Source organism: Microcaecilia unicolor, chromosome 2 (genome assembly GCF_901765095.1).
Source record: "Microcaecilia unicolor chromosome 2, aMicUni1.1, whole genome shotgun sequence".
NCBI lineage: Eukaryota > Metazoa > Chordata > Amphibia > Gymnophiona > Siphonopidae > Microcaecilia > Microcaecilia unicolor.
In genome coordinates, this window is record NC_044032.1 from 543,749,675 (window position 1) to 543,776,276 (window position 26,602).

Sequence of the window (26,602 nt, forward strand, 5' to 3'; positions counted from 1 at the left end):
ACGGCAGCGTGGGGAAGAGGAAAACGAGGATGAAGCAGCTCATATATTCTCTTGCTAGCTTTGTTTTGAGTGTACTAGATGACGGCAGAGTGAGGAAGAGGAAACAAAGGCGAACCTAAGTGGCTTCAACATTTTGACGTCATCCCGCCTCCTGTTTTTCTTCAACCTTCTTGTGAGCAACGTATCTACGCAGATTCCGGGAGTAACCAAGCCGTGTGTGTAGTAGGCGTCAGTTACTCACAGATCGCGCAAGCGCAGTGGTGGCCGCTAGCAGTGTGCGCGTTGTGCGGTGGTCCCCTGCTCTGACAGGTTCAGTCCATCTGGCAGAAACGGTTATGTGTAGAACCGCATTCCAGGAGAAGATGGCGAGCCGTGTGTCCTATCAGTAACGGCGCTGGTCACGAGCTGTGCGCGCGTGTTTGAGCCGGTTGAAGATGATAGCAACGGCGGCGCGGGTCTGCGGCTCGTGCTCGCTCTCCGGGACTTTGCTGCGGCGCGGCGGAGTCTGTCACGGTCAGTATACGCTGGCCTTCGGATAAGAGGGCTATGGTATGCTAAGCGTGGTCGGAGGCCGCCGTGTTGTAAGGAGTATCTTGGTCCCCTCCCCTTTCTGAACTTACCCCACCCTGTTGTTTTTTCCAGGTTATACTAGGTCACCGACCTGGAACATTTTTTGAACTTGCTGGAATAGAAGCCTGCTGGTACGCTTTTTGTAGAAAGTTATCATTGTACTCTTTCGCACCCTCCCAAGTGCTGACACACGGCTGTTTATAGGCTGTACCGGTACCTCTAATCTAACCAGCCCTCAAACTTCCCTGGCTGTTAAGTGCTGCTAACGTTGTATAAATACAGACTTTCTAGCCATATTGTTATTAGTTATTTCTGAATAATAACAACGTTGCAGTCACAATGCATCATAAATCCCATCAAGAGCCATTAACCAAACCAAAGTTGAAATCCTCTTAATCATAATGCTACAGATGTGTATAGATACACATACAGTGGTGGAAATAAGTATTTGATCCCGTGCTGATTTTGTAAGTTTGCCCACTGACAAAGACATGAGCAGCCCATAATTGAAGGGTAGGTTATTGGTAACAGTGAGAGATAGCACATCACAAATTAAATCCGGAAAATCACATTGTGGAAAGTATATGAATTTATTTGCATTCTGCAGAGGGAAATAAGTATTTGATCCCCCACCAACCAGTAAGAGATCTGGCCCCTACAGACCAGGTAGATGCTCCAAATCAACTCGTTACCTGCATGACAGACAGCTGTCGGCAATGGTCACCTGTATGAAAGACACCTGTCCACAGACTCAGTGAATCAGTCAGACTCTAACCTCTACAAAATGGCCAAGAGCAAGGAGCTGTCTAAGGATGTCAGGGACAAGATCATACACCTGCACAAGGCTGGAATGGGCTACAAAACCATCAGTAAGACGCTGGGCGAGAAGGAGACAACTGTTGGTGCCATAGTAAGAAAATGGAAGAAGTACAAAATGACTGTCAATCGACAAAGATCTGGGGCTCCACGCAAAATCTCACCTCGTGGGGTATCCTTGATCATGAGGAAGGTTAGAAATCAGCCTACAACTACAAGGGGGGAACTTGTCAATGATCTCAAGGCAGCTGGGACCACTGTCACCACGAAAACCATTGGTAACACATTACAACATAACGGATTGCAATCCTGCAGTGCCCGCAAGGTCCCCCTGCTCCGGAAGGCACATGTGACGGCCCGTCTGAAGTTTGCCAGTGAACACCTGGATGATGCCGAGAGTGATTGGGAGAAGGTGCTGTGGTCAGATGAGACAAAAATTGAGCTCTTTGGCATGAACTCAACTCGCCGTGTTTGGAGGAAGAGAAATGCTGCCTATGACCCAAAGAACACCGTCCCCACTGTCAAGCATGGAGGTGGAAATGTTATGTTTTGGGGGTGTTTCTCTGCTAAGGGCACAGGACTACTTCACCGCATCAATGGGAGAATGGATGGGGCCATGTACCGTACAATTCTGAGTGACAACCTCCTTCCCTCCGCCAGGGCCTTAAAAATGGGTCGTGGCTGGGTCTTCCAGCACGACAATGACCCAAAACATACAGCCAAGGCAACAAAGGAGTGGCTCAGGAAGAAGCACATTAGGGTCATGGAGTGGCCTAGCCAGTCACCAGACCTTAATCCCATTGAAAACTTATGGAGGGAGCTGAAGCTGCGAGTTGCCAAGCGACAGCCCAGAACTCTTAATGATTTAGAGATGATCTGCAAAGAGGAGTGGACCAAAATTCCTCCTGACATGTGTGCAAACCTCATCATCAACTACAGAAGACGTCTGACCGCTGTGCTTGCCAACAAGGGTTTTGCCACCAAGTATTAGGTCTTGTTTGCCAGAGGGATTAAATACTTATTTCCCTCTGCAGAATGCAAATAAATTCATATACTTTCCACAATGTGATTTTCCGGATTTAATTTGTGATGTGCTATCTCTCACTGTTACCAATAACCTACCCTTCAATTATGGGCTGCTCATGTCTTTGTCAGTGGGCAAACTTACAAAATCAGCAAGGGATCAAATACTTATTTCCACCACTGTAAGAGGCAGCTTTTGGTCACACAATTTACAGTGTAGCTTAGAAACACAGGACAAAGGTATTAGGAAATACATCAATCTGAGTGAATGTGACATAACGTTTAGAAGGGCATGATCAGGGAGAGCCAGGGTTTACTATTAAAAATGAGACATAAAAGGTGGGGGGAGGGTTAAGGTGTGATTTGAATCGGTGGTAAAGTCATAGCCAGCACTAATTTTTTTTGAAAGTTTTTATTATTATAACACAATATCCACAGGCTGCATGCCAACAATAAGCGATTCACACCAGTGGCGTAGCCAGACTGCCAATTTTAGATGGGCCTGAACCCAAAGTGGGTGGGCACAAAATTTTCTCTCTACCCCCCTCCCCCAGCAAAATTTAGTCACGCTAATCAGATGCATTTGTCACACAGGGTAAAGTGCTGCTTTTCAGTGCATCAGATTTCAGAAAATTTATTTAATAGCCTAACACCCTTTTCAGTGAGCTTTCAGAGGCCAAAACCTCCTGCCTCAGGTCAGTATAATGCTGTTACGGTATCCTCGCCTGACCTAAGGAAGGAAGTATTGGTCTCTGAAACTTCATTAACACAGGTACCATATTACTTTATCCTAAATTAAAAATAAAATTATTTTCTTTACCTTTCTTGTATGGCCATTTACTTTTTCTCATTGTGTCGCTCCCAGTCTCTAGATTCTGCTTTCCTTCGTATTCGCTTAACTCTTCTGCCAGGTTTTCCTGGCCATATGTCATTTTCTCTCCTTTTTCTTTGCTTTCTTCAATATTTTTCTGCCTCTCTCTCTCTCTGTCCTGATTTAATTCATTCTTACTATCCATTCTTTAATTTCCTTCATCTACTTATGGCTTTTCATCTTTTTCTCACCCTTGTTCTCCCCATGCCCCTTCCTCTTATTCTCCAGTCTTTCACTATTCCCCTTTTCCATCCAGCAGCTCTCCTCTTTCTCTCCCCATCCTTCCAGTAGTCTCCCCTCTTTCTTTCTGCATCCTTCCGTCCAGGGAAGAAGGAAGAGAGTTGTTAAGGTAGTTATAGAGGATGTACGATCATAATTGAGATGACTTAGTGAGGTTATAGGTTTTTATTGTAGGCCTTGTTGAAGAAGTATGTTTTCAGAGATTTTCGAAACATAGTTGTTTCATTGATTGCTTTCAGGTCTGTAGGTAATGCATTCCATATCTGCGTGCTCTTATAAGAGAAGGTAGTGGCGTGCATCAGCTTGTATTTAAGTCCATTGCAGCTGGGGTAGTGCAGGTTGAGAAATTTGCGGGATGATCTTGTGGCGTTTCTGGGAGGTAGGTCCACGAGGTTTAGCATATAGATTGGGGCTTCTGCATGAATGATTTTGTGTACAATCGTGCAGATCTTGAACGCAATGCGCTCCTTAAGTGGAAGCCAGTGAAGTTTCTCTCTTATGGGTTTTGCGCTTTCATATTTGATTTTTCCAAATATGAGTCTGGCGGCTGTATTCTGGGCAGTTTGGAGTTTTTTTGATTGTTTGTTCTTTGCACCCGGCATATAGTGAGTGCGTTGTAGTAGTTCAAATGGCTTATTACCATTGATTGTACCAGGGTACAGAAGATGTGTCTCGGGAAGAAAGATTTTACTCTTTTAAGTTTCCACATGGTGTAGAACATCTTTTTTGTCGTGTTTTTCACGTGGGTATCAAGAGTGAGGTTTCGATCAATGGTGACTCCGAGAATTTTCAGGTTTTGTGAGACCAGAAGAGAACAGTATGGTGTTATTATGGCGTTGAAGTTTTTTGTGTTATGTTGTGAGGTGAGTACAAGACATTATGTTTTTTCTGCGTTAAGTTTTAGTTGGAATGCATCTGCCCAGGTGTGCATTATTTGGCCAAAGAGCCTGCCAACTGTGAGGCGAACTTATTGTAAAACAAATTCGAGAACCCATCTAAGCCCGGAGCTTTCCCCAAAGGGAGCTGGTCAGTCACCCCATATATCTCCTCACTGGAAATGGGAACCGATAGATCTTCTACTGCCAATTCAGATATTTGCGGAAGCGTGACAGACTCTAGGTATGTTTCTACCTTCCGTCCAGATGACCCAGCCCCCGCCCCATAGAGTTGAGAATAGTATTGCATAAAGACCGATCCAATTTTGGAATCCCCCGATACTACCTCTCCCCCTGGAGCCCTAAATTGCATTATCATATTCCGATCTCGCCGCTTCCGGAGCTTAGCTGCCAGCAGACGCCCTGCCTTATTACCTCCCTCAAAAAACTCCTGCCTTTTTTATTTGTTACATTTGTATCCCACATTTTCCCACCTATTTGTAGGCTCAATGTGGCTTACATAGTACCAGAGAGGCAAAGAATTAGCTATGTCCTCCAAATCCAACTCTTGTAACACTCTCCAGCAATCCGCCAACTGCCCAGTCGTGGCTGCATGAGACGGTCGCTCTAATCTACCCAATAGTGATGATAACTGCACTCTACGAGCATTACGTGCCCGGGCCTTGTATGCGCTGCGAGAAATACATTGCCCCCTGGCAAAGGCCTTAAAGCCTTCCCAAAGAACAACTGGGCTAACTGTACCATTTTCATTGATTTCAAAATATTCTTGAAAATCCTTAGTTGCTCCTACACATCTACATCCAGCAACGCACGTTCATCCAAGCGCCAATAGTGCCTTCCTGTTTTTGGTAAGGACTGTTTAAGCACCAGCAATACAGTAGCATGGTCAGACCACACCCTTGGTTCGATGGTCACCTTCACAACCCCATTCCCATGCCACTGAGTTTAATTGTGAATCTTCTATGAGAAGCAGTATGAAAGGCTGTTTAGTAGTAGTATTCATCTCTAAAACTAGTTAAATGAAAGGTCATTATTTTATAAGTTAAATGATTTGAGGTCAAGAAAACATCAGCTGAAGATGCAGCTGAGTAAGCTCTGAGGTTACTGGCTGTTCGTCTTACCTGAAGGGAGTTTCTGCATTCTTGTGATGGGGAAAAGAAAGAGGAGAGCCGAGGCTTACCAGGCGTACACTGGTCAGTCCCTTGCCCTTAGATAAGCGACTGTGGACATCTTTAGGACTCGCTCGGTTTCGATAGTGGTCTCTGCTTTGATGGTTCCATTGGCAGTTGAGGTGGAACACAGCATGGATGGGGTGTCTTTGAGCCCTGAGCAGAGAGCTGTTCCCCGCAACCTGGAAGTGGTAGCAGTGGTGTGATGGTTCAGACACTGGTAACTGTGTGGAATTTAACGCTGATTCTGCTCCTTGAGGGGGCACTTGCTTGTGAGTCCTCACCAGTTATGTTGAGCCTGGAAGCTTTGGTTGACCATTAAGCAGTGAGTGCTTGGGTCCTTGGGTGAAAGACTGGTTAATCTCTCTCCAAAGCAACAGGGAGTGCAAATGTCAGCCGCTGTGACATTAGTCTCTTTGTAATGTGGTCCTTAAGATTGTGAATAAAATAAATGTTTTTGAAGTTGTTACTGTCCATACTCGGGAACTGATTCAGCAAACCACGAGATTTACAATGCTTGAAGCCAAAGTTTCATCTTTGCAGGATGGGAGTACTGTTATGATGAAGGATAAAGATGTTTTACATTGTGAGCTGGAGTATGCAGAAAATCAGAACATTGAAGCTGCACTTTTTTGGGGGGGAGGGGGGGAGAGAGAGGGGACAGGGGGCTGCTGGGCCATAACGGGGAAGAGAAGCAAAAGAGGACATGGAGTTGCTGTACCAAAGGGTTTGAAGGGGTGGGTGGTAGGGAGATGCTGGGCTACAAGTGTGGGTGGAAAGAGATATGCCACAAGAGTGTAGGAAGGAAGAGAGAGGGATGGAGTTTGAGAGGAGTATTGAGAGGACAGAGGTAGAAGTGTAGTGATGGGGAGTAGCTGAAAGATATGGGATTAGGAGGCCAGGGAAGGAGCAAGACAGAGTGCTAGAGAGTGGGAAGACGAGATGGAAAGTTGATAGGTATGCAAAATAAGGTTGGAGGACTGAAGTGTGAGAAGGTGAAATTTGAGTAAGTATACAAAAAAGAGAAAGATGAAATATGTCAGAGATGGATATAGTGAGGGAATAGAAGAAGATAGAACAAGTGGACAGCACCCACTGGAAAGAGAGCAGAAGACAGGAAAGCAGAGAAGAGAAACTTGGATCATCATGCCTAGAAAAATAAAATGCCCAGAAAATAAAAGTGGAAAAAAGTATTCTATTTTGAATTTTAGGTGGAATACATTAGCTTTGGGAAACGTGCATCACTGATGTCATTGTATTTTGTTTAGTACAAGAGGAAATCCGTTTTTGTTTTTATTTCTCCTGTGTTGTAGTACATTACTAGTTTGACTTCTTGGGGGGTTTCCAGTTCAGTTTTTGTCTTTATATTTCTGTTTCATAAGTACATAAGTATTTCCATACTGGGACAGACCGAAGGTCCATCAGGCCCAGTATTCTGTTTCCAACAGTTGCTAATCCAGGTCACAAGTACCTGGCAAGATCCCAAAACAGGTACAATACGTTTTATACCTGCTTATTCTAGAAATAAGCAGTGGAATTTCCCCAAGTCCATTTTAATAATGGTCTATGGAATTTTCCTTTAGGAAGCCTGCCAAACATTTTTAAACCCGGCTAAGTTAACCGCTTTTACCACATTCTCTGGCAGTGAATTCCAGAGTTTAATTACACATTGAGTGAAGAAATATTTTTTCCAGTTCGTTTTAAATTTACTACTTTGTAGCTGCAATGCATGTCCCCTAGTCCTAGTATTTTTGAAAAGAGTAAACAAGAGATTCACTTCTACCCGTTCCACTCCACTCATTATTTTATAGACCTTTGTCATATCTCTCCTCAGCCGTCTTTTCTCCGAGCCGTAGCCACTTCAGCCTTTCCTCATAGGGAAGTCACCCCATCCCCTTTATCATTTTCTTGGCCTTCTCTGTACCTTTTCTAATTCCACTATATCTTTTTTGAGATGCGGTGACCAGAATTGAACACAATATTTGAGGTGCGGTCGCACCATGGACTGATAGGCATTATAACAATCCTCATTTTCGTTTTCCATTCCTTTCCTAATAATACCTAACATTCTATTTGCTTTCTTAGCTGCCACCACACACAGAGCCAGGGGGGTATCAACGATGACGCCTAGATCCTTTCCTGGTCGGTGACTCCTAATGTGGAACCTTGCATTACATAACTATAATTCGGGTTTCTCTTTCCCACATGCATCACTTTGCACTGCTCACATTATATGTCATCTGCCATTTGGATGCCCAGTCTCCCAGTCTTGTAAGGTCCTCTTGTATTGTTTCACAGTCCTCTTGCGATTTAACAACTTTGAATAACTTTGTGTCGTCAGCAAATTTAATTACCTCACTAGTTACTCCCATCTCTAGATCATTTATAGATATGTTTAAAAACAGCGGTCCCAGCTCAGACCCCTTGGGAATACCACTATCTACCCTTCTCTATTGATAATACTGACCATTTAACCCTACTCTCTTTTTTCTATCTCTTAACCAGTTTTTAATCCACAATAGGATACTACCTCCTATCCCATGTTTCCTCTGGAGTCTTTCATGAGGTTCTTTGTCAAACTCCTTTTGAAAAGCCAGATACACAATATCGACCGGCTCACCTTTATCCACACGTTTGTTCATACCCTTCAAAGAACTGTAATAGATTGATGAGGCAAGATTTCCCTTCACTAAATCCATGTTGTCTTTGCCTCATTACTCCATGCTTTTGAATATGCTCAGTAATTTTGTTCTTTATAGTAGTCTCTGCCATTTTGCCCTGTACTGACGTCAGGCTTACCGGTCTATAATTTCTCGGATCACCTCTGTGGAGTGGAGGAGTAGCCTAGTGGTTAGTGCAGAGGACTTTGATCCTGGGGAACTGAGTTCGATTCCCACAGCAGCTCCTTGTGACTCTGGGCAAGTCACTTAATCCTCCATTACCCCTGGTACAAAATAAGTACCTGAATATATGTAAACCGCTTTGAATGTAGTTGCAAAAACCTCAGAAAGGTGGTATATCAAGTCCCATTTTCCCTTTTCCTTTTTAAAAATTGGTGTTACATTGGCCACCTTCCATTCTTCCAGAACCATGGTTGATTTTAAAGATAAATTACATATTACTAACAATAGTTCCGCAAGTTCATTTTACAATTCTGCCAGTACTTGAGGAAGAATACCATCCGGTCCAGGAGATTTGCTGCTCTTCAATTTGTCAAATTGCGCCATTACATCCTCTAGGTTTATAGAGATTTCAGTTTCTCTGACTCGTCAGTGTTAGGTTCTCAGGTTCGGAGCACGCAGTCACGGACTCTAGAGTAATCGTGAGCCCTTGGGCTGCTGACGAGGAGCAGCAGGCACACCGGCAAGGCTAGGACTGTAGACGCAGACCAACGAGTTGGAACGCACCAGACTGCTTGTTGATTTACACCCTATATGTGTGTAAACAAAGAAACTGACACCTGTTATAAAAAGAATAATAAATTTTTTTTTATTTTTTCAACTGTTCTCCGTCGAACAGAGGCATCTGGGGAACACCCAGCTGGAAGCAAAGACTACTTATATTTTTAGCAATAATACAGAAATATATATATATATATGCTTAGCAGTAATACAGAGATATATGCTTGCTCAGCTTTGCTATTGCTTTGCTTAAGATACCTATTTTCTCTTCAGTTTAAATACACTTACAAACACACTGCACCCAATGTGTGCACGTCATCAACTCTCTCTCTTTGAAGCTTGTTCTCACATTTCTTATCTACAAACACATTCTTTCTGTCCAGCACAAACTTTTCTCCCCTCCCCCTTACATTGTCTCTGCTTTACACTAGGCTGCTTCTCAAGGTTAATTCTATGACTCCCTTATTGCTTTCACAGGCCTGTGACTCATATCTCGTTTGCCTTAATTCTTGCATTCCACTGACCATAGGAACTTCACACTGCTCAACAGTTTCTCATTATATTTCTGTAGCATGTTCATTATTATTAACAAATCCTCCCTTGAACCTTTTGAGCAAGGTTCACCAAAAGTTTCATGGTTATAGTTTTCATCACTGTTAGACTGGGCATCATCCTATAAATAGGTAACACCTCAGGCCGTCCTGGCAATGACAAACATTTTCTATCAAACCATAGAATTTTCGGGAGTCATCAGTAACCCAGGACAGTTTGGTTCATAGTCACTGGTATCAGGTATTATATTTTGTATCTGAGTTACCATGGTCATTTTCAATGAATCTTGGCATGTTCGTCTCCAGCAACCAAGTAAACAAGGCAAACAACATAATAAGAGTCCTGCAACACATATGAAAACAATACATCCAGTCACAATCCCTCTTAACCATGGACCTAATCCTCCAAACCAATTTTTTATGGTATCCCACCATGACGTGTCCAATATCCCTTCATAATCACTTACTTGAATTCTTGCTAGAGAAAGAATGCGCTGCATTGCATTTTTAACAATTATTGATTTATTTCTAATAACTGAACAACATGATGTATCATTCACTATGCCGCATACTCCTCCAGATTGGGCTAACATAAAATCAACTGCCATGCGTGTGTGCTTTGCATATCTCGCTGTATCATCAATTTCCTCTTGAATTGCTGTTATAGCTATGTCTAATTCATGTGTTACAACATGTAATAGTGATTGTAAGCGTCTAATTGAAATACCCATTTCAGCTGCAATGGCAGATCCTGCAAATGGAATCCATCCAGTGGCTGACAAGGCATCTAGACGTTTCTTGGTCATAGGATATGTACTGTTAATATAATCTAATGCTAATTGTAACGCTTGATCATCTCCTGTTAAAGCACTAAAGGAGGTACTGGAAACATCTCTTTTACTTCGTTTCTGACTATTAGAACCATGTGATGTGGCATTTAATGGAATGATCAAATAAAATAAATTTAGTTGAACAAGAGTGCAGAACTTATAACATGATGGAAGATAAGTGTACAGGATATTATCACATAACAAATAATCCCCTAACCGTAAAGACTGTAGAGAAGTTAGGTTATGATATAAAGCATAGGTTTGAGAAAAAGGAAAAATAGGATTATTTGGTTCCTTAACTGAAGAACAAGCAGTAGGCACAGCAGTAATAGCTTGCATGGAAGAGGCATTAAATTGACATAATGAAAAGAAGAAAGTCAAATTTGTGAGAGTAAGGTTAGTAGAGGTAACATAAGAGGTTGTCAGTGTCCGGTTACAAGTTGTTTTGTTAGCACAGGCCATAGATGTTGCAGTCTGATTTATGACATAGGATCCCTGTAACACAGTCCAATTCCGGGATTGTATGTCATAAGTATAATTATATAAAACATTAGGTTTCTCACCCTGAAGTGAACTAGAATTTATCAGACACCAATAGTTTAATGCAGGAATAGTATGAGCAAATAAGGAAGGCAGGCGTTGACCAGTAATATTGATCCAATATTGCCTGTGCTCATGACCCTGACCCAAATAGCAGGTACCATTACTGAAACAGTTATGAAGACCTTGCAACTTAATCATAGAATAAGGGTGAACATGTGCTGGAATGGTAGTTACAGAAGTGACAAGTGGAGTGCAAACAATACAGTTAGTCAGATTAAGAGTCTTTAAGGCATGTTGAATTCTTTCAACATATGTATTGAGTCCATAAGTAAGTCCTACCAGCAAACAGATTACAAAAACCTTCATAATTCTTTTGCACTGATGATGTTGTTAATCAATGCCTTCTGGGGGTACAATGGTGGTTTCTATTTGCTCAGGTGGTCCTGGATCAGGAGCCTTGCGTAAATCAGATAGATGTATCCAGGTGGTATGGTCTGACAACTTTGCTGCTGTGCGAGTTAAATCAGTGATAGTGAATGGTCCCACATAAACTGGATCCTTCCAGGTTTTGTGAGTGAAGTTTTTTCTTAAGACCTGCTGTCCTATGGAAAAGGAAAGAGAGAGATCATCACCTCTGTCCCAACGAGACTGTTTCTGAGTTGGGTTAGCTAAAGACTGAACCAGTTCCATAACAGGTTGCAATTGCTGCCAGTAGACTTGAGGCGTATGCAACGGAGTAACAACAGGCGTTCTCATATGTCTGCCTGTTTGTAATTGAAAAGGTGAAATTTTCAATTTACTCAGTGGCGAGCTACGTATAAACATGAGAGCCACTGGGAGTAGATCATACCAATTGTACTTATTATGTGGAGCCACAGACTCCAAGTCATGCAACAATGTTCTCAATTTAGTTTTCAGTATACCATTGTATCGTTCAACCAGACCATTAGAGGTCGGGCTATATACTGACACCTTGCGGTGAGTAATATTCAAGATAGTCTGCAATTCCTGCATAAGTACATTATTAAAATGTGAACCATTATCTGAAACAATTTTATGTGGACAACCATGTGCTGGCATGATATGTCGAATTAAAGATTGTACAACCACATGAGCTGTCTCCTTAGTACAGGGAAATGCTTCCACCCATCTTGAGAAAGCATCGACCCATAAAAGGATATAGCGTTTACCTTGGATGGGGTGAACCATATCAGTAAAGTCAATATGCCATTCAATACCTGGTCCTGTTGGAGTAGGCAAACATCCCGTGGGTATGGCTGGACCTCTACGGGGAATGGTCACAGCACAAGAAAGACATGTTTTAACAATAGATTCCGCCAATTCTCTAAGATTGGGGTTCCAATACAGTAAAGATAAAGAATCAACCAAAGCTGAAATAGAGTCATGGTGCTCACCATGTATTGCAGTAAGTTTAGTAATAGCTTCAGCTGTGGACAAACAAACTTTTCCAGAAGGATGTATCCATCCGGTAGAAGTAGAGATACACCCTGTATTTTTCCAGATTGCTTGCTCCAATGGTGTGGGGGGTAAAATAGTCTGGGCAGTACTTTTACCAGTGCGTGTAACAACCATGCATAAGGGAATAGCCTAAGAACTAACAACTTCCGTAGCCGCTGTATCAGCAAGCTGATTACCACGGGCTTCAAAACTATTAGCTCCTGTATGTGCAGGGACCCAAATAAAAGCTGTCTTAACCCCTAAAGCCTCACGAGCCTGAAGTAAATCAAAAAGCAATTCCCAATAACGGAGGTGCTGTAAAGTTTTACCATTAGATGTAATAAAACCTCTACGTTGCCATTTCAGGAGATGGTACTGCAATGAGCTAATAACATAAGAACTGTCAGAATATATTGTAGCTGACGTTTGCCGCGGAGTGTGTTGTATGGCGGTTATAACTGCTAGTAATTCTGCATGTTGTGCTGTGTGCTGAGGTGGACACAGTAGTTGGTGTTTCTGTACTATTTTTAAATCAGTGTTGACTTGTAATGCTGCAAGTGCAGAAATACCTTCATGGCTGGCACCATCTGTAAACCATATAAATCCTCCCTCCACCGGGGTAAACTGTAAAGTGAGCCACGATGGCTTAGTGTCGGGATGAGTTAACAGTACTGAGGGGGGAAACAACAATGCTAATTGTTTTGACTGTTGCTCTGTTATTGGTTTTGTAGTAATATCTTGACCTAGTAAAATAGCTTGATATTTTCCATACCGGGTACTAGTGAGTGCGGCCTGACTAGCAGACATCATATGATGAACTGAATGTTGAGTGTGAAGAATGATAGATGAATGTGGCATAATAGATCTCCATTTGGAAATGGCAGCACAAACCGCAACTAAATGTTTGGAAAAGGGAGGAAAACCCCTTTCAACTGCTGAGAAAGTCCCTGACAAAAAGCAGACTGAAAGTCAGATCATTTTCTTGATTGATAAAAGCAGCCCAAGTATTTGTATGGTCAGTAACCCAGACATGCACGGGCTGAGACGGATCAACAGTGGATAAGGGATCACAAGCAGAAATAGTAGCAATGATGGAGGATAACAGAGATTGGTGCTCAGGGGTAAGAACAATTGGGGTATGTGAGCAAGAACCAGCAGGTACTTGAAGATAAGAATAAAGAGGCATAATTTGTGCTGAATAATTTGGTATCCAATGTCTGCAATAGTTTAGTAAACCAAGAATGGATCTTAGGGATTTGAGACAAGTGGGCATTGTGACAGCCTGTACATTAGTTAACAATTCTTTGTCTAACATGTCTGTCTTTACCAATTTGTTGACCGAGGAAAGTAACTACTGGAGAGGCTAGCTGACATTTAGATCTGTTGCACTTATACCCGAGAGAATACAGTAAAAGAAAAAGATCAAATGTATATTTGATACACAATTCTCGAGTTGGCGCAGATAATAAAATATCATCAACATAGACAAACAGGGAAACATTTGAAGGTAAAAGTGAAATGAAGTCAGTGAGATCAGACATGAGCTGTTTTGAAAAGACAGTAGGGCTATCAGTAAAACCCTGAGGCATACGCGTCCAGCGGTATGCTTGATTTTGAAAAACAAAGGAGGTAAGATCACGAGAATCCTCATGTAAAGGGATAGAAAAGAATGCATTAGATAAATCTATGACAGAATTAAAAGCATGGATAGGCTGACTTTGCAGAAGAGTGGCAGGGTTTGCACAAACCGGAAAAGAAGGTGTAATCAAGTCGTTAAGTGCTCGTAAGTCATGTACTATACGAACGTCATTCTCATTCTTGGGCACAGGAAAAAGTGGCGTGTTAGAAGGAGACAAAGAAGGTTCAATAATTTGGTGAAAAAGTAAATTGTGAATATGATGTTGTGCTTTTTCCATTAAAGAACGGCGGACAGGGTATGGCGCTACAGTAGGACCTCCCTGTTCAGGGTCCTTTAATATAATGTGATGTGCTGAAGCATTCTTTGCAAGACCATAAGGGTTTTGATCAGTACTCCATATTGATTGGGGCAAAGTGTCAAGGGGATCAGTAATTTGCTGGACCATTGTAAGAAGGGAAGGTGGAGTAAAAGACAAGTTCAAATTTAACTGTTGTAATAAATCTCTACCACATAAATTTACAGGGCAATGCGGGGCGAGAATGAATTCAGTAAAGGCTTGGCGAGATTCATGATTCTGTAAATTTAGAATTACGGACGTCTCAGTGGTCATTATACTTTTACGGGATTGGCCATCAAAACCAATGGTAGCACTTTCAGATTTAGAAACCTGAATTCCATCAGGCCGATAGCTAAGGACAGATGTAGTGGCTCCGGTGTCCAGTAAGAATTTAATAGGAACTTGCTTAGGACCTACAGCCAATGTGATGTATGGTTCAGCTTTACCTAAAAAGATAGTAGGACCCTGCTGCTGCTGTGATAGTCAATATGTACCCTGGCCTGCTGGCCCTTGATCTTGGCCAGCCGGAGGCTGCCAGGTAGGAAAAGCTGGTGGACGTGTATTGCGAGGGGGCTGTTGATCAGGAGATACATTTGGATAATTATACTGCTGTTGTGGGGGCTTACGACATTCTGAAGCAAAATGTCCAAACAGGCCACAATTCCAACATTGTACCTGTCTACGATCGGGTGAGGGGCGGCCATATGGGCGACCCCTAGTTACCTGACCTCGACGCATACCTCTGCCTCGGGGGACTATGGGAGCAGTAGAAACCCAAAAAGTTTGATTGTCTTGCATAGTTCCCTATGTTATGGCAACCTTCTGATCTGGGCTGGGATCAGCGAGGTGCTTCTGTTCTAAATCTTTGATCTGCAGAGTAAGTAATTTTGTTGCCAGTTTCTGTTGGTCTTTTTGTAGGCCCTCAACAACCTTACAATGAATTGTGCTGAAATGTAGTAAAGTGGCACGAATCTCAGGCCATGGCTTTGTCATAAGAGCAACTACACCATCTAAATTGGATCTCATATTTGTGGGTAATGTGTGGTAGAAAAGATGCATGAAAACAGCACATCCGGGCTGTATATCACCATCCTGTCCTGTCTGAGCCTTGTACAATGATAAGCATTTTGTCAAATGTGCTGTGAATGGTTCTTTGGGGTCCCATTTTAATGATGTGATAGATGAAAAATCAACCGGGGTGGGATATAAAATGTCCAGAGCAGCACTTAATCTATTGCGGGTGCGACCAGCAAAGGGGTCTCCATCCGCATTAGGAAAAGGCAGCATTGGCATTCGGGCTTCTTGTGCTAATTGTGGGAGACTTATGCCAGAGGCAGCGCATAAAGCTTTAAAATCACCAATAGCTAATCGAGCACCTAATGTATTTTGATCCACCGCCTCAAGCCATATACGGCTGCCCTTCTGAATACTAGGGAGTTTTGTAACAATTGTACTGATATCAATAGGAGTATATGGTTTATATGTGTCCAATGGTGCTCCCCTATTGTCATGTTTAACCAAAATTGGAGCAGTAATCCTTAAAGGATTATCTTGCAAGCAATCCTTAGCCATTGTAAGACCCTCCATATAAAATTTGTAACCAGAGACTTGCCGCAAATTGGTCCTTATGACATTTTCTAACTGGAACAAATCTGAGAGATTATTAGGACCATTTAACAAAAAAGGTACTGGGAGACCGTGTGTGGCAATTGCAGCGGCAACCTCATCCCACCATTTGTATCCGTAATGAGATTTGTGGGTCTCTTCATATATACGTTGAATATGCTGCATCAGAGGGGAGTACAAAGTATGACTAGATGACGAAGAGGTGGGCAATAGCTCTGGAGTGACAGCGGTGCTTGTAGCACCTTCTGCACCTTTGGTAGGGGTAAAAAAAGGATTGTTAGAAGGTCCACCTTGACCGTCCAGTGTTTTAATATTCAAAATCCCTGAAACAGCATATGAGGGTTCATCCTCAGATTGTGGTTCATATTGGAAATTTTCCAATCCTTTAGTCGATGGATACAAAGACATTTTAGGAGTGGATTGTAGGGTAAGGGAAGGCAAAGAGTCATCACACGCAAATGCAGGGGGATTATCAAAGACAGAACAATAACCTAACGCTGGTTTAGGATCTGACAGATCCTTAGGATTTCTATTCAAGTTGGAACAAGTTAATTGTGTAGTCAGCGAAGTTTGATAAGGTGGGGGCAGCTTATGGCTGTCCTCGTTTGCCTGCATGCGTGCGGTTTCACGTGCTTGTGTATCTATTTTCATTTTATCAGAGTGAAACAAATCTGCTGTTACCATAAAGAGATTAAGGACATGCAGATGTTTCTGAAGGGATTTACCCTTTTTGTGCTGTTGAATGTACTTTTGAACTGACAATATTTGGGGACGAGCAAAAGAACCTGTGCCTGGCCATGCCAGGAATGGGTCTTTAGTTGCATATCCTGCCCATTTCTCACAGACCTTTTGAATAACGGGAGCTTCAAAGGGAAAAGTATCTTTAACATGCACAAGAGGTGAACAATTCTTTCGGCTATCTACATACAAAACATAAGGAGTGATAGATATTTCTCCCTGACCCTCTGCAGCGGGTTTAGGGGAAGGTTCGTTCTTAGACTGAAAAGGTCTCATGATATAATAACAGACAATGCCTAAGCTAGCAAAATACACAGCAAACAATAATATAAATAATGAAAGATACAAGAATAAAAATAAAGAAGCAATTTTTCAAAAGACTTTGCTTCAAGATATACTCACGGTTCAGCTGACTGACAGTCTATAACCTACTCAATCCAGGCTGGCCATTTCTGGAGATCATAGGAAAGAAAGTCACACGATAACAAATCCAAAAACTTAATCCAAACGACGGCAGCCGCGTCCTTCCGCGGTCGCCAATTTGTTGATTTACACCCTATATGTGTGTAAACAAAGAAACTGACACCTGTTATAAAAAGAATAATAAATTTTTTTTTATTTTTTCAACTGTTCTCCGTCGAACAGAGGCATCTGGGGAACACCCAGCTGGAAGCAAAGACTACTTATATTTTTAGCAATAATACAGAAATATATATATATATGCTTAGCAGTAATACAGAGATATATGCTTGCTCAGCTTTGCTATTGCTTTGCTTAAGATACCTATTTTCTCTTCAGTTTAAATACACTTACAAACACACTGCACCCAATGTGTGCACGTCATCAACCCTCTCTCTTTGAAGCTTGTTCTCGCATTTCTTATCTACAAACACATTCTTTCTGTCCAGCACAAACTTTTCTCCCCTCCCCCTTACATTGTCTCTGCTTTACACTAGGCTGCTTCTCAAGGTTAATTCTATGACTCCCTTATTGCTTTCACAGGCCTGTGACTCATATCTCGTTTGCCTTAATTCTTGCATTCCACTGACCATAGGAACTTCACACTGCTCAACAGTTTCTCATTATATTTCTGTAGCATGTTCATTATTATTAACAAATTACGCACTGGATTGGAACACACTGGACTGGAACACACCGGACTGGAACACCGTGGACTGGAACACATGGGCTAGAAACAGGCTTCACCTACACTTAGCCACCGTTCTCCAAGGGTTGAACCCCTGGGTGCAGGCAGCCGGCAGGACTTGAAGGAAAACTGGGACTGGAACTAGCAGGCTGGTACACCAGGAAACTCTCATAAGAAGGGACACAAACAAGCTTGGCCAAAACAGGGGTCAGGATAGGAATCAGGATTCAGGATTTCCCAACAGACTGGACTGGAAGGAAAGTGAAAACAAGCAGGGCAGATACAAGCAGGAGGGGAACTGAAGCTGAAGACAGCCTGCCACAAACAGAGGAAGGACAGATACTATACAGGGTAAAGGACATCAGACAAGCTTGACTAACCAGGGTAGGGTAGAAGCCCAAGGTGAACAGGGAAGCAGGATACAGAAGTGCCCACAGGCACCCTGACAAAAGCAAGGCTGAAGTGCAACTTGCACTGGGGAATCAGGTTCTCAGACAGAAGGGAAAGGAAGCCAAAAGCAGACAGGGTTCAGAAGTGCCCACAGGCACCTAGGCAAAAGCAGGGCTGCAGTTCTAACTGCACAAGGGGTTCAGGGAACTCAGACAGAAAGGAAAGGGAACCAACTGAACTGGATTCCAGAAAGGAAACAGAAGACAAACAACAAGGAATCCAAACTAGAGCAAGACTATAAAGCAAGGCTAAGCAAAACAACGCAGAATTGCTAACTGCACCAAACACTAACCTGGACCTTTAGCGTTTGCAAAGGCATTGAAAGGAAGAACCCCACTTCCTTATCAAGGCCCTGACTGATGATGTCACAACTCCTGGACACAGGCAGCAAGCATACTGAAGCACAGAGAGGCTTAACCCACACAGGTGCAATATAGTGGAGTAATTAAAGCCACGTTGGAAACAGCCAGCACACAGAGACAGAGGCAGAGCTAACTCAGGCAACACACACAGGTGCAATATAGTGAAGCAATCAGAGTCACGCTGGAAGCAACCAGCACACAGAGCCAGAGCTAGCTCAGGAAGAACAGACAGCAGCTAGCTAAGAAGCTGACCACCAGAAATAAGGTAAGTTTGAGAGGGGTCACGACCACAATCATAACAGTCAGCTTTGAATACCATTTCTGGCACCGGTATCTCTCCAAAATCTACCTCAGTGAAGACCGAAGCAAAGAATTTCTTTAATATCTCTGCTACGGCGTTGTCTTCCCTGAGTACCCCTCTTACTCCTTGGTCATCTAACGGTCCAACCGATTCTTTTGCGAGCTTCTTGCTTTTAATATACCTAAAAAAAATTTTACTATGTGTTTTTTGCCTCCAACGCAATCTTTGCCTTTCTTATCTGCGCTTTGCATTTGACTTGCCATTCTTTATTCTGTTTCTTTTAGTTCCTTCTTCTGTTTTCTGAAGTATTTTCTTTTAGCTTTAATAGCTTCCTTCACCTCACTTTTTAACAATGCCGACTGTCGTTTGGTCTTCCTTCCTGTTTTTTAATTCACAAAATATATTTGGCATGGGCTTCCAGGATGGTATTTTTGAACAGCATCCACTCCTGCTGTACAATTTTGACCTTCACAGCTGCTCCTCTGAGTTTTTTTTCCACTGTTCTTTTTATCATAGTCTCCTTTTTGAATGTTAATGCTAACGCATTGGATTTCCTTTGTGTATTTACTCCAAAGCCGATATCAAATCTGATCATATTATGATCACTGTTATCAAGCAGCCCCATCACCATTACCACCTCCACCAGATCATGTGCTTCACCAAGGACTAGGTCTAGAATTTTTCCTTCTCTTGTTGGATCCTGTACCAGCTGCACCATAAAGCAGTCCTTGATTTCATCAAGGAATTTTACATCCCTAGCATGCCATGATGTTACATTTACCCAGTCAATATTGGGGTAATTGAAATCACCCATTATTATTGTGTTGCCCAGTTTGTTAGCCTCCCTAATTTCCTTTAACATTTCTACATCCGTCTGTTCATCCTGGCCAGGCGGACGGTAGTACACTCCTATCACTGTGCAGAAGGAATGGACCCTCAGGAGCTTAGTCGAGATCGGGAGGCGGGGCAGGTGGTTGGGAGGTGGGGATAGTAGTGGGCAGACTTATAAGGTCTGTGCCAGAGCCGATGGTGGGAGGCAGGGATAGTGCTGGGCAGACTTATACGGTCTGTGCCAGAGCCGGTGGTGGGAGGCGGGGATAGTGCTGGGCAGACTTATATGGTCTGTGCCAGAGCCGGTGGTTGGGAGGCGGGGATAGTGCTGGGCAGACTTATACGGTCTGTGCCCTGAAGAGCACAGGTACAAATCAAAGTAGGGTATACACAAAAAGTAGCACATATGAGTTGTCTTGTTGGGCAGACAGGATGGACTGTACAGGTCTTTTTCTGCCGTCATCTACTATGTTACTATATTACTATCCTTTTTTCCTCTACACATGGCATTTCAATGCATAAGGATTCCAAGATGTGTTTTGTTTTCTGCAGAATTTTCAGTCTATTTGATTCAAGGCCCTCCTTAACATACAAAGCTACCCCTCCACCAATTTGATCCACCCTATCACTACGATATAATTTATACCCTGGTATGACAATGCCTGGGATGCCTATTATATCTAATTTTTCATTTAGTCATTTAGTGCAATATATTCTAGCTCTCCCATCTTATTTCTTATGCTTCTGGCGTTCTCATATAGACATTTCAAACTATGTTGTACCTATTTATATCTTGCTCATTAGTTGACAGTGTTAATTTGCGATCTTTTGACTGATTTTTATTTAAGGTCACCTGATCTACTATGGTCTCTTTTGCAACCTCGCTATCGGGATATCCTGTCTTCCCTGTGTTGGTGATATCTTTGAAGGATACCTTGTTCTGAACCATTCATTTTTGAATGACTGTCGGCCTTCCCCCAGGTTCTAGTTCAAAGCTGCTCTATCTCCTTTTTAAATGTCGATACCAGCATTCTGGTCCCACCCTGGTTAAGGTGGAGCCCAACCTTCTGGAATAGGCTCCCACTTCCCCAGAATGTTCCCCAGTTCCTTACAAATCTAAAACCCTTCTCCCTGCACCATCCACGCATTGAGACTCTGGAGCTCTGCCTCTATCTTGGGCCCTGCGCGTGGTACCTGTGATACTTTGTCAGTATTTGTTGAGGGTTTGTGTTTTGTGCGTGACCAAGGTGTGGTATCCTGTTTGCATGTAGTTTCTTTGTGTAATGTAAGGATCCAGATTCGCGGGACAGGGTTGATGCAGTCCTGAGTTTACCTTGTTTCATGCTGAGACTTGTAGTCTTGCTTTTCTTAAGGAATGCAATGGGGAACTCAGAACTACAAGTCCCTGCATGCAACAGGGTAAATTCAGGACTGGATCAACGCTGTCCTGCAAATCTGCATCCATTTGGCAGCCTTATTGTAGCAGTCCTTTTTGTATCTGTGTTAAGGGCCCTGTGTAATACTTGTGCTGCCTGTTCTTAGGGTAGGGTTTATATTGTTTCAATCATAGGAATTAGTGTCAATGTTAATGGTAGGTTTGCTGAATTTTTTTCAGGTTTTATATTATTTCACAATGTGCCTGGCAATGGAGAGATTGTTGCTGTTACTCAGATGACATGAGAATCAGAATTTTTATTTTTTTGTATGGTAACTTCTGTGAAGAAAATATGCTAGTTATGATATGCACCTGTTGTTGGGGGAGATAGGGTTTTTGTGGATGCAGAGCATGTTTACATTTAATTTAAAGAGATAGAGCAGCTTTTAAACTAGAAATGGGGGGAAGGCCGACAGTCGCTCTAAAGCGCATGGTTCGGGAAAAGGTATCTTGCAAAGATACCTCACAAACAGGGAAGATAGGGTTTCTGGATAGTGAGGTTGCACAACAGACCGTGGTAGGCCAGGTGCCCTTAAATACAACTAAAGATCAGACAAAAGATGTCAAATCAATAGTGTCAGGTACTAAGCATCATGCAAATAAGAACAACAAACATACTCTGAAATGTCTATATGCAAATGCTAGGAGTCTAAGAAATAAGATGGGAGAGTTGGAATATATTGCACTAAATGAAAAATTGGATATAATAGGCATTACTGAGACCTGGTGGAAGAAGGATAACCAGTGGGACACTGTCATACCGGGGTACAAAGTATATCGTAATGATAGGGTGGACCGGACTGGTGGAGGGGTAGCATTGTATATTAACGAGAGCCTTGACTCAGATAGATTACAAATTCAGCAGGACACAAATCACACCTTTGAATCACTGTGGGTTGAAATTCCATGTATAAAAGGGAAAAAAATGGTGATAGGAGTGTACTACCGTCCGCCTCACCAGGATGAGCAGGTAGACACAGAAATGATAAAAGAAATCAGAGACGCGAACAAAATGGGCAATGTGATAATAATGGGTGACTTCAATTATCCAAATATAGACTGGGTAAATGTAACATCGGGACATGCTACAGAGATACAATTCCTTGATGAAATCAAAGACAGCTTTATGGAGCAACTGGTGCAGGAGCCAACGAGAGAAGGAAAAATTCTAGACTTGGTCCTTAGTGGAGCGCATGATCTGGTGAGGGACGTTATGGTACTGGGGCCGCTTGATAACAGTGACCATAATATGATCAGTTTTGACATCGACCTTGAAGTAACTGTACACAGAAAGTCAAATACGTTAGCGTTTAACTTTAAAAAAGGAGACTATGATAAAATGAGAAGAACGGTAAAAAAAAAAACTTAGGGGGGCAACTGAGAGAGTAAAAACTGTACAACAGGCGTGGACGCTGTTCAAAAATACCATCCTGGAGGCCCAGGCCATACATATTCCGCGAATTAGAAAAGAAAGACGGAAGTCCAAAAGACACCCGGCCTGGTTGAAAAGTGAGGTGAAGGAAGCTATTAGGGCTAAAAGAAACGCCTTCAGAAAATGGAAGAAGGAACCGTCTGAAAATAACAAGAAACAGCATAAGGAGTGTCAGAGCAAATGCAAGGCGCAGATTAAGAAGGCCAAGAGGGAGTATGAAAAAAAGCTAGCATTAGAGGCAAAAAAACATAGTAAAAATTTTTTTCGGTATATTAAAAGCAGGAAGCCGGCAAAAGAATCGGTTGGGCCGCTGGATGACCGAGGGGTAAAAGGGGCGATCAAGGAAGACAAAGACGTAGCGGAGAAACTGAATGAATTCTTTGCTTCGGTCTTCACTGAGGAAGATTTGGGTGGGATACCGGTGTCGGAAATGGTATTTCAAGCGGACGAGTCGGAGAAACTTACTGACTTCACGGTAAACCTGGAGGACGTAATGGGGCAGTTCGGCAAACTGAAGAGTAGCAAATCTCCTGGACCGGATGGTATTCATCCTAGAGTACTGATAGAACTGAAAAACGAGCTTGCGGAGCTACTGCTAGTGATATGCAACTTATCCTTAAAATCGAGCGTGGTACCGGAAGATTGGAAGGTGGCCAATGTAACGCCCATTTTTAAAAAAGGCTCCAGGGGAGATCCGGGAAATTATAGACCGGTGAGTCTGACGTCGGTGCCTGGGAAAATGGTAGAGGCTATTATTAAAAACAAAATTACAGAGCACATCCGAGGACATGGATTACTGAGACCGAGTCAGCATGGCTTTTGTGTGGGGAAATCTTGCCTGACCAATTTACTTCAATTCTTTGAAGGAGTGAACAAACATGTGGACAAAGGGGAGTCGGTTGATATTGTGTATCTGGATTTTCAAAAGGCGTTTGACAAGGTACCTCATGAAAGGCTACAGAGGAAATTGGAGGGTCATGGGATAGGAGGAAATGTCCTATTGTGGATTAAAAACTGGTTGAAGGATAGGAAACAGAGAGTGGGGTTAAATGGGCAGTATTCACAATGGAGAAGGGTAGTTAGTGGGGTTCCTCAGGGGTCCGTGCTAGGACCGCTGCTTTTTAATATATTTATAAATGATTTAGAGATGGGAGTAACTAGCGAGGTAATTAAATTTGCTGATGACACAAAGTTATTCAAAGTCGTTAAATCGCGACAGGATTGTGAAAAATTACAAGAGGACCTTACGAGACTGGGAGACTGGGCAGCTAAATGGCAGATGATGTTTAATGTGAGCAAGTGCAAGGTGATGCATGTGGGAAAAAAGAACCCGAATTATAGCTACGTCATGCAAGGTTCCACGTTAGGAGTTACGGACCAAGAAAGGGATCTGGGTGTCGTCGTCGATAACACACTGAAACCTTCTGCTCAGTGTGCTGCTGCGGCTAAGAAAGCGAATAGAATGTTGGGTATTATTAGGAAAGGTATGGAAAACAGGTGTGAGGATGTTATAATGCCGTTGTATCACTCCATGGTGCGACCGCACCTTGAGTATTGTGTTCAATTCTGGTCGCCGCATCTCAAGAAAGATATAGTAGAATTGGAAAAGGTGCAGCGAAGGGCGACTAAAATGATAGCGGGGATGGGACGACTTCCCTATGAAGAAAGACTAAGGAGGCTAGGGCTATACAGCTTGGAGAAGAGACGGCTGAGGGGAGACATGATAGAGGTATATAAAATAATGAGTGGAGTGGAACAGGTGGATGTGAAGCGTCTGTTCACGCTTTCCAAAAATACTAGGACTAGGGGGCATGCGATGAAACTACAGTATAGTAAATTTAAAACAAATCGGAGAAAATTTTTCTTCACCCAACGTGTAATTAAACTCTGGAATTCGTTGCCGGAGAAAGTGGTGAAGGCGGTTAGCTTAGCAGAGTTTAAAAAGGGGTTGGACGGATTCCTAAAGGACAAGTCCATAAACCGCTACTAAACGGACTTGGAAAAATCCAAAATTCCAGGAATAACATGTATAGAATGTTTGTACGTTTGGGAAGCTTGCCAGGTGCCCTTGGCCTGGATTGGCCGCTGTCGTGGACAGGATGCTGGGCTCGATGGACCCTTGGTCTTTTCCCAGTATGGCATTACTTATGTACTTATGTACTTATGTACTTATAAGAACTGCCATCAGACCAAAGGTCGGTGAGGGTCATGTATGCGAGCTTCATTGATCAGGTGTGTCCTGACTGAAAAAAAGGTGAGAGCGAAGCGACTGCATTAGTCTGACGCTAAGTCACGGACCTTGGCTGCAGTGAGTAAAATTATTAATAGCTGGTAGGGTTTTGTATAATTCAAGGCTGTTTGTGTATGTTCTCTTCAGATAATTATTGGTCCAAAAAAAAGTATCAGTCTGCAAAGAGCCCAGGAAGTATGTGTTGAGTTTTTATGGTACATTTTAATCTGATTGACTCGTATTGGCAGTAATAAACACAACTTTTCACCCTGACCAAACTGGTAAGCTAGCAGCGAGTGGGATTTTCAAGTTTGCCTTCAGTTTAGATATGAGGACATTAGGAACAGAGTTGGAACTAATAATATAAGAAACCTTAAAAGTAAAACTTTTGTATTTTTCAGGATTGCAAGGTTTGTTGAAATGTGGTGGTGTCCTGCACAGGCTTCGGTCCATTTACCTGCCTATATACTCTGTATGTGGATGTCGAGCTTGTTCTACTGCTGGTCAAAAGCAAGGATCTAAGTCCGAGGAGTCTAGTGGGTCAGCAGCAGGAGGAAAAAAATCTCAGTCTGGAACAGGTAAAAAGAAAAATTAACTTACTTGGAGTCTTACTTGTGATGGTATAGTTGAAGAAATATGTGAGAGAAAGCTCATTGATGGCCCGATGATCAATTCCCCGCGCTGTTCCGAATGGTGCTGTAAACATACCACTGAAACAGCTTGGGGAAAGAACTCCATAATCAACGCTAGTGACATTCAAATTTAGGCATGTTGTTAGTGTTAATCATTAGGGGTTCTGAGGGAGGATTGTGCCTGAACCGTGTGCTCAAAAGCCCAGGCAGAATCCTCATGCAGAAGAGGTTTGATGGGAGAAAAGCCCAGACCTGTCAAACCTAACCACTCCCCCCCCCCCCCCCCCAAAAAAAAAAAAAAAAACCATGTAAGAGCCTGGTTCCCCAAAGATGTAAAACCCCCCTCCCCGGAAAAAAGTCAAAACCCTGGTAGTCCAGTTGGACCCTCCCCCTACCCCTGAAGGCTAGCCCTGGTGATGTAGTGGTGGAACCCCCACCCCCCCCCAAACTGCATCCTACCTTCAAGAAGGAGGGACTATCACGCCCTATCTCCTCCTGCTGGGCCAAGGTTCCTCCTCAAAATGGTGGAGCCCTGCCCAGAGCTAGCCTTTGGGGGTAGGGGAAGGGTCCCACTGTACCACCAGAGTTTTTACTTTTTTCAAAGGGGGGGGGGGGGGGTTTAAATCTTTGGGTGTCTGGGGGTCTACCGGACCTCCAGGCCCTTACATGGGTTGGGGGCCTGGGGTCCACTGGACTCCCCTATACCTCCCTGTTTGGCAAACTCTTAACGCCAGCAACCTTGTTTGTTGCACTGCCCGCTGAGCAATAGGGAGGAATGTGGGAAACCCTCTCTTGCATGCAGTTTGCATTCAAGGCTGGCAAGCTTGATGTTTTATATGCTTGCTGGTTATGATCATTGTGCGCTGACAAACACGGGTGCTGATCCAACGCTAATGGCCTCTAGTGCCTGCATTTGCTTTTGATCATTGTGATATTAGCAAGTGCCCTGTGGAAGGAGGTTTATATGTGCACAGAAGCAAAAAAAAAAAAAAAGAGAGAGAGAAAACTCCACACCGAGACTGCTTCAAATATTCAAGCTCTTGAAGACTGGAACAGATAATATAACTATGTTTC

The 26,602-nt window shown here is 42.9% G+C and overlaps 1 protein-coding gene across 2 annotated transcripts in view; it reads left to right on the forward strand.

Moving 5' to 3' along the window:
- Window positions 1–273: 273 nt before the first annotated feature.
- Window positions 274–26,602, forward strand: part of SLC30A9 (solute carrier family 30 member 9) — a 257,679-nt gene continuing 231,350 nt past the window's right edge. For both annotated transcript variants that reach the window (XM_030191340.1, XM_030191341.1), the window contains exons 1-2: window positions 274–513; window positions 25,298–25,474. In XM_030191340.1, the coding sequence (XP_030047200.1) occupies window positions 435–513; window positions 25,298–25,474 (256 nt within the window). In that variant the 5' untranslated portion in view covers window positions 274–434. The remainder of the gene's footprint in view (window positions 514–25,297; window positions 25,475–26,602) is intronic.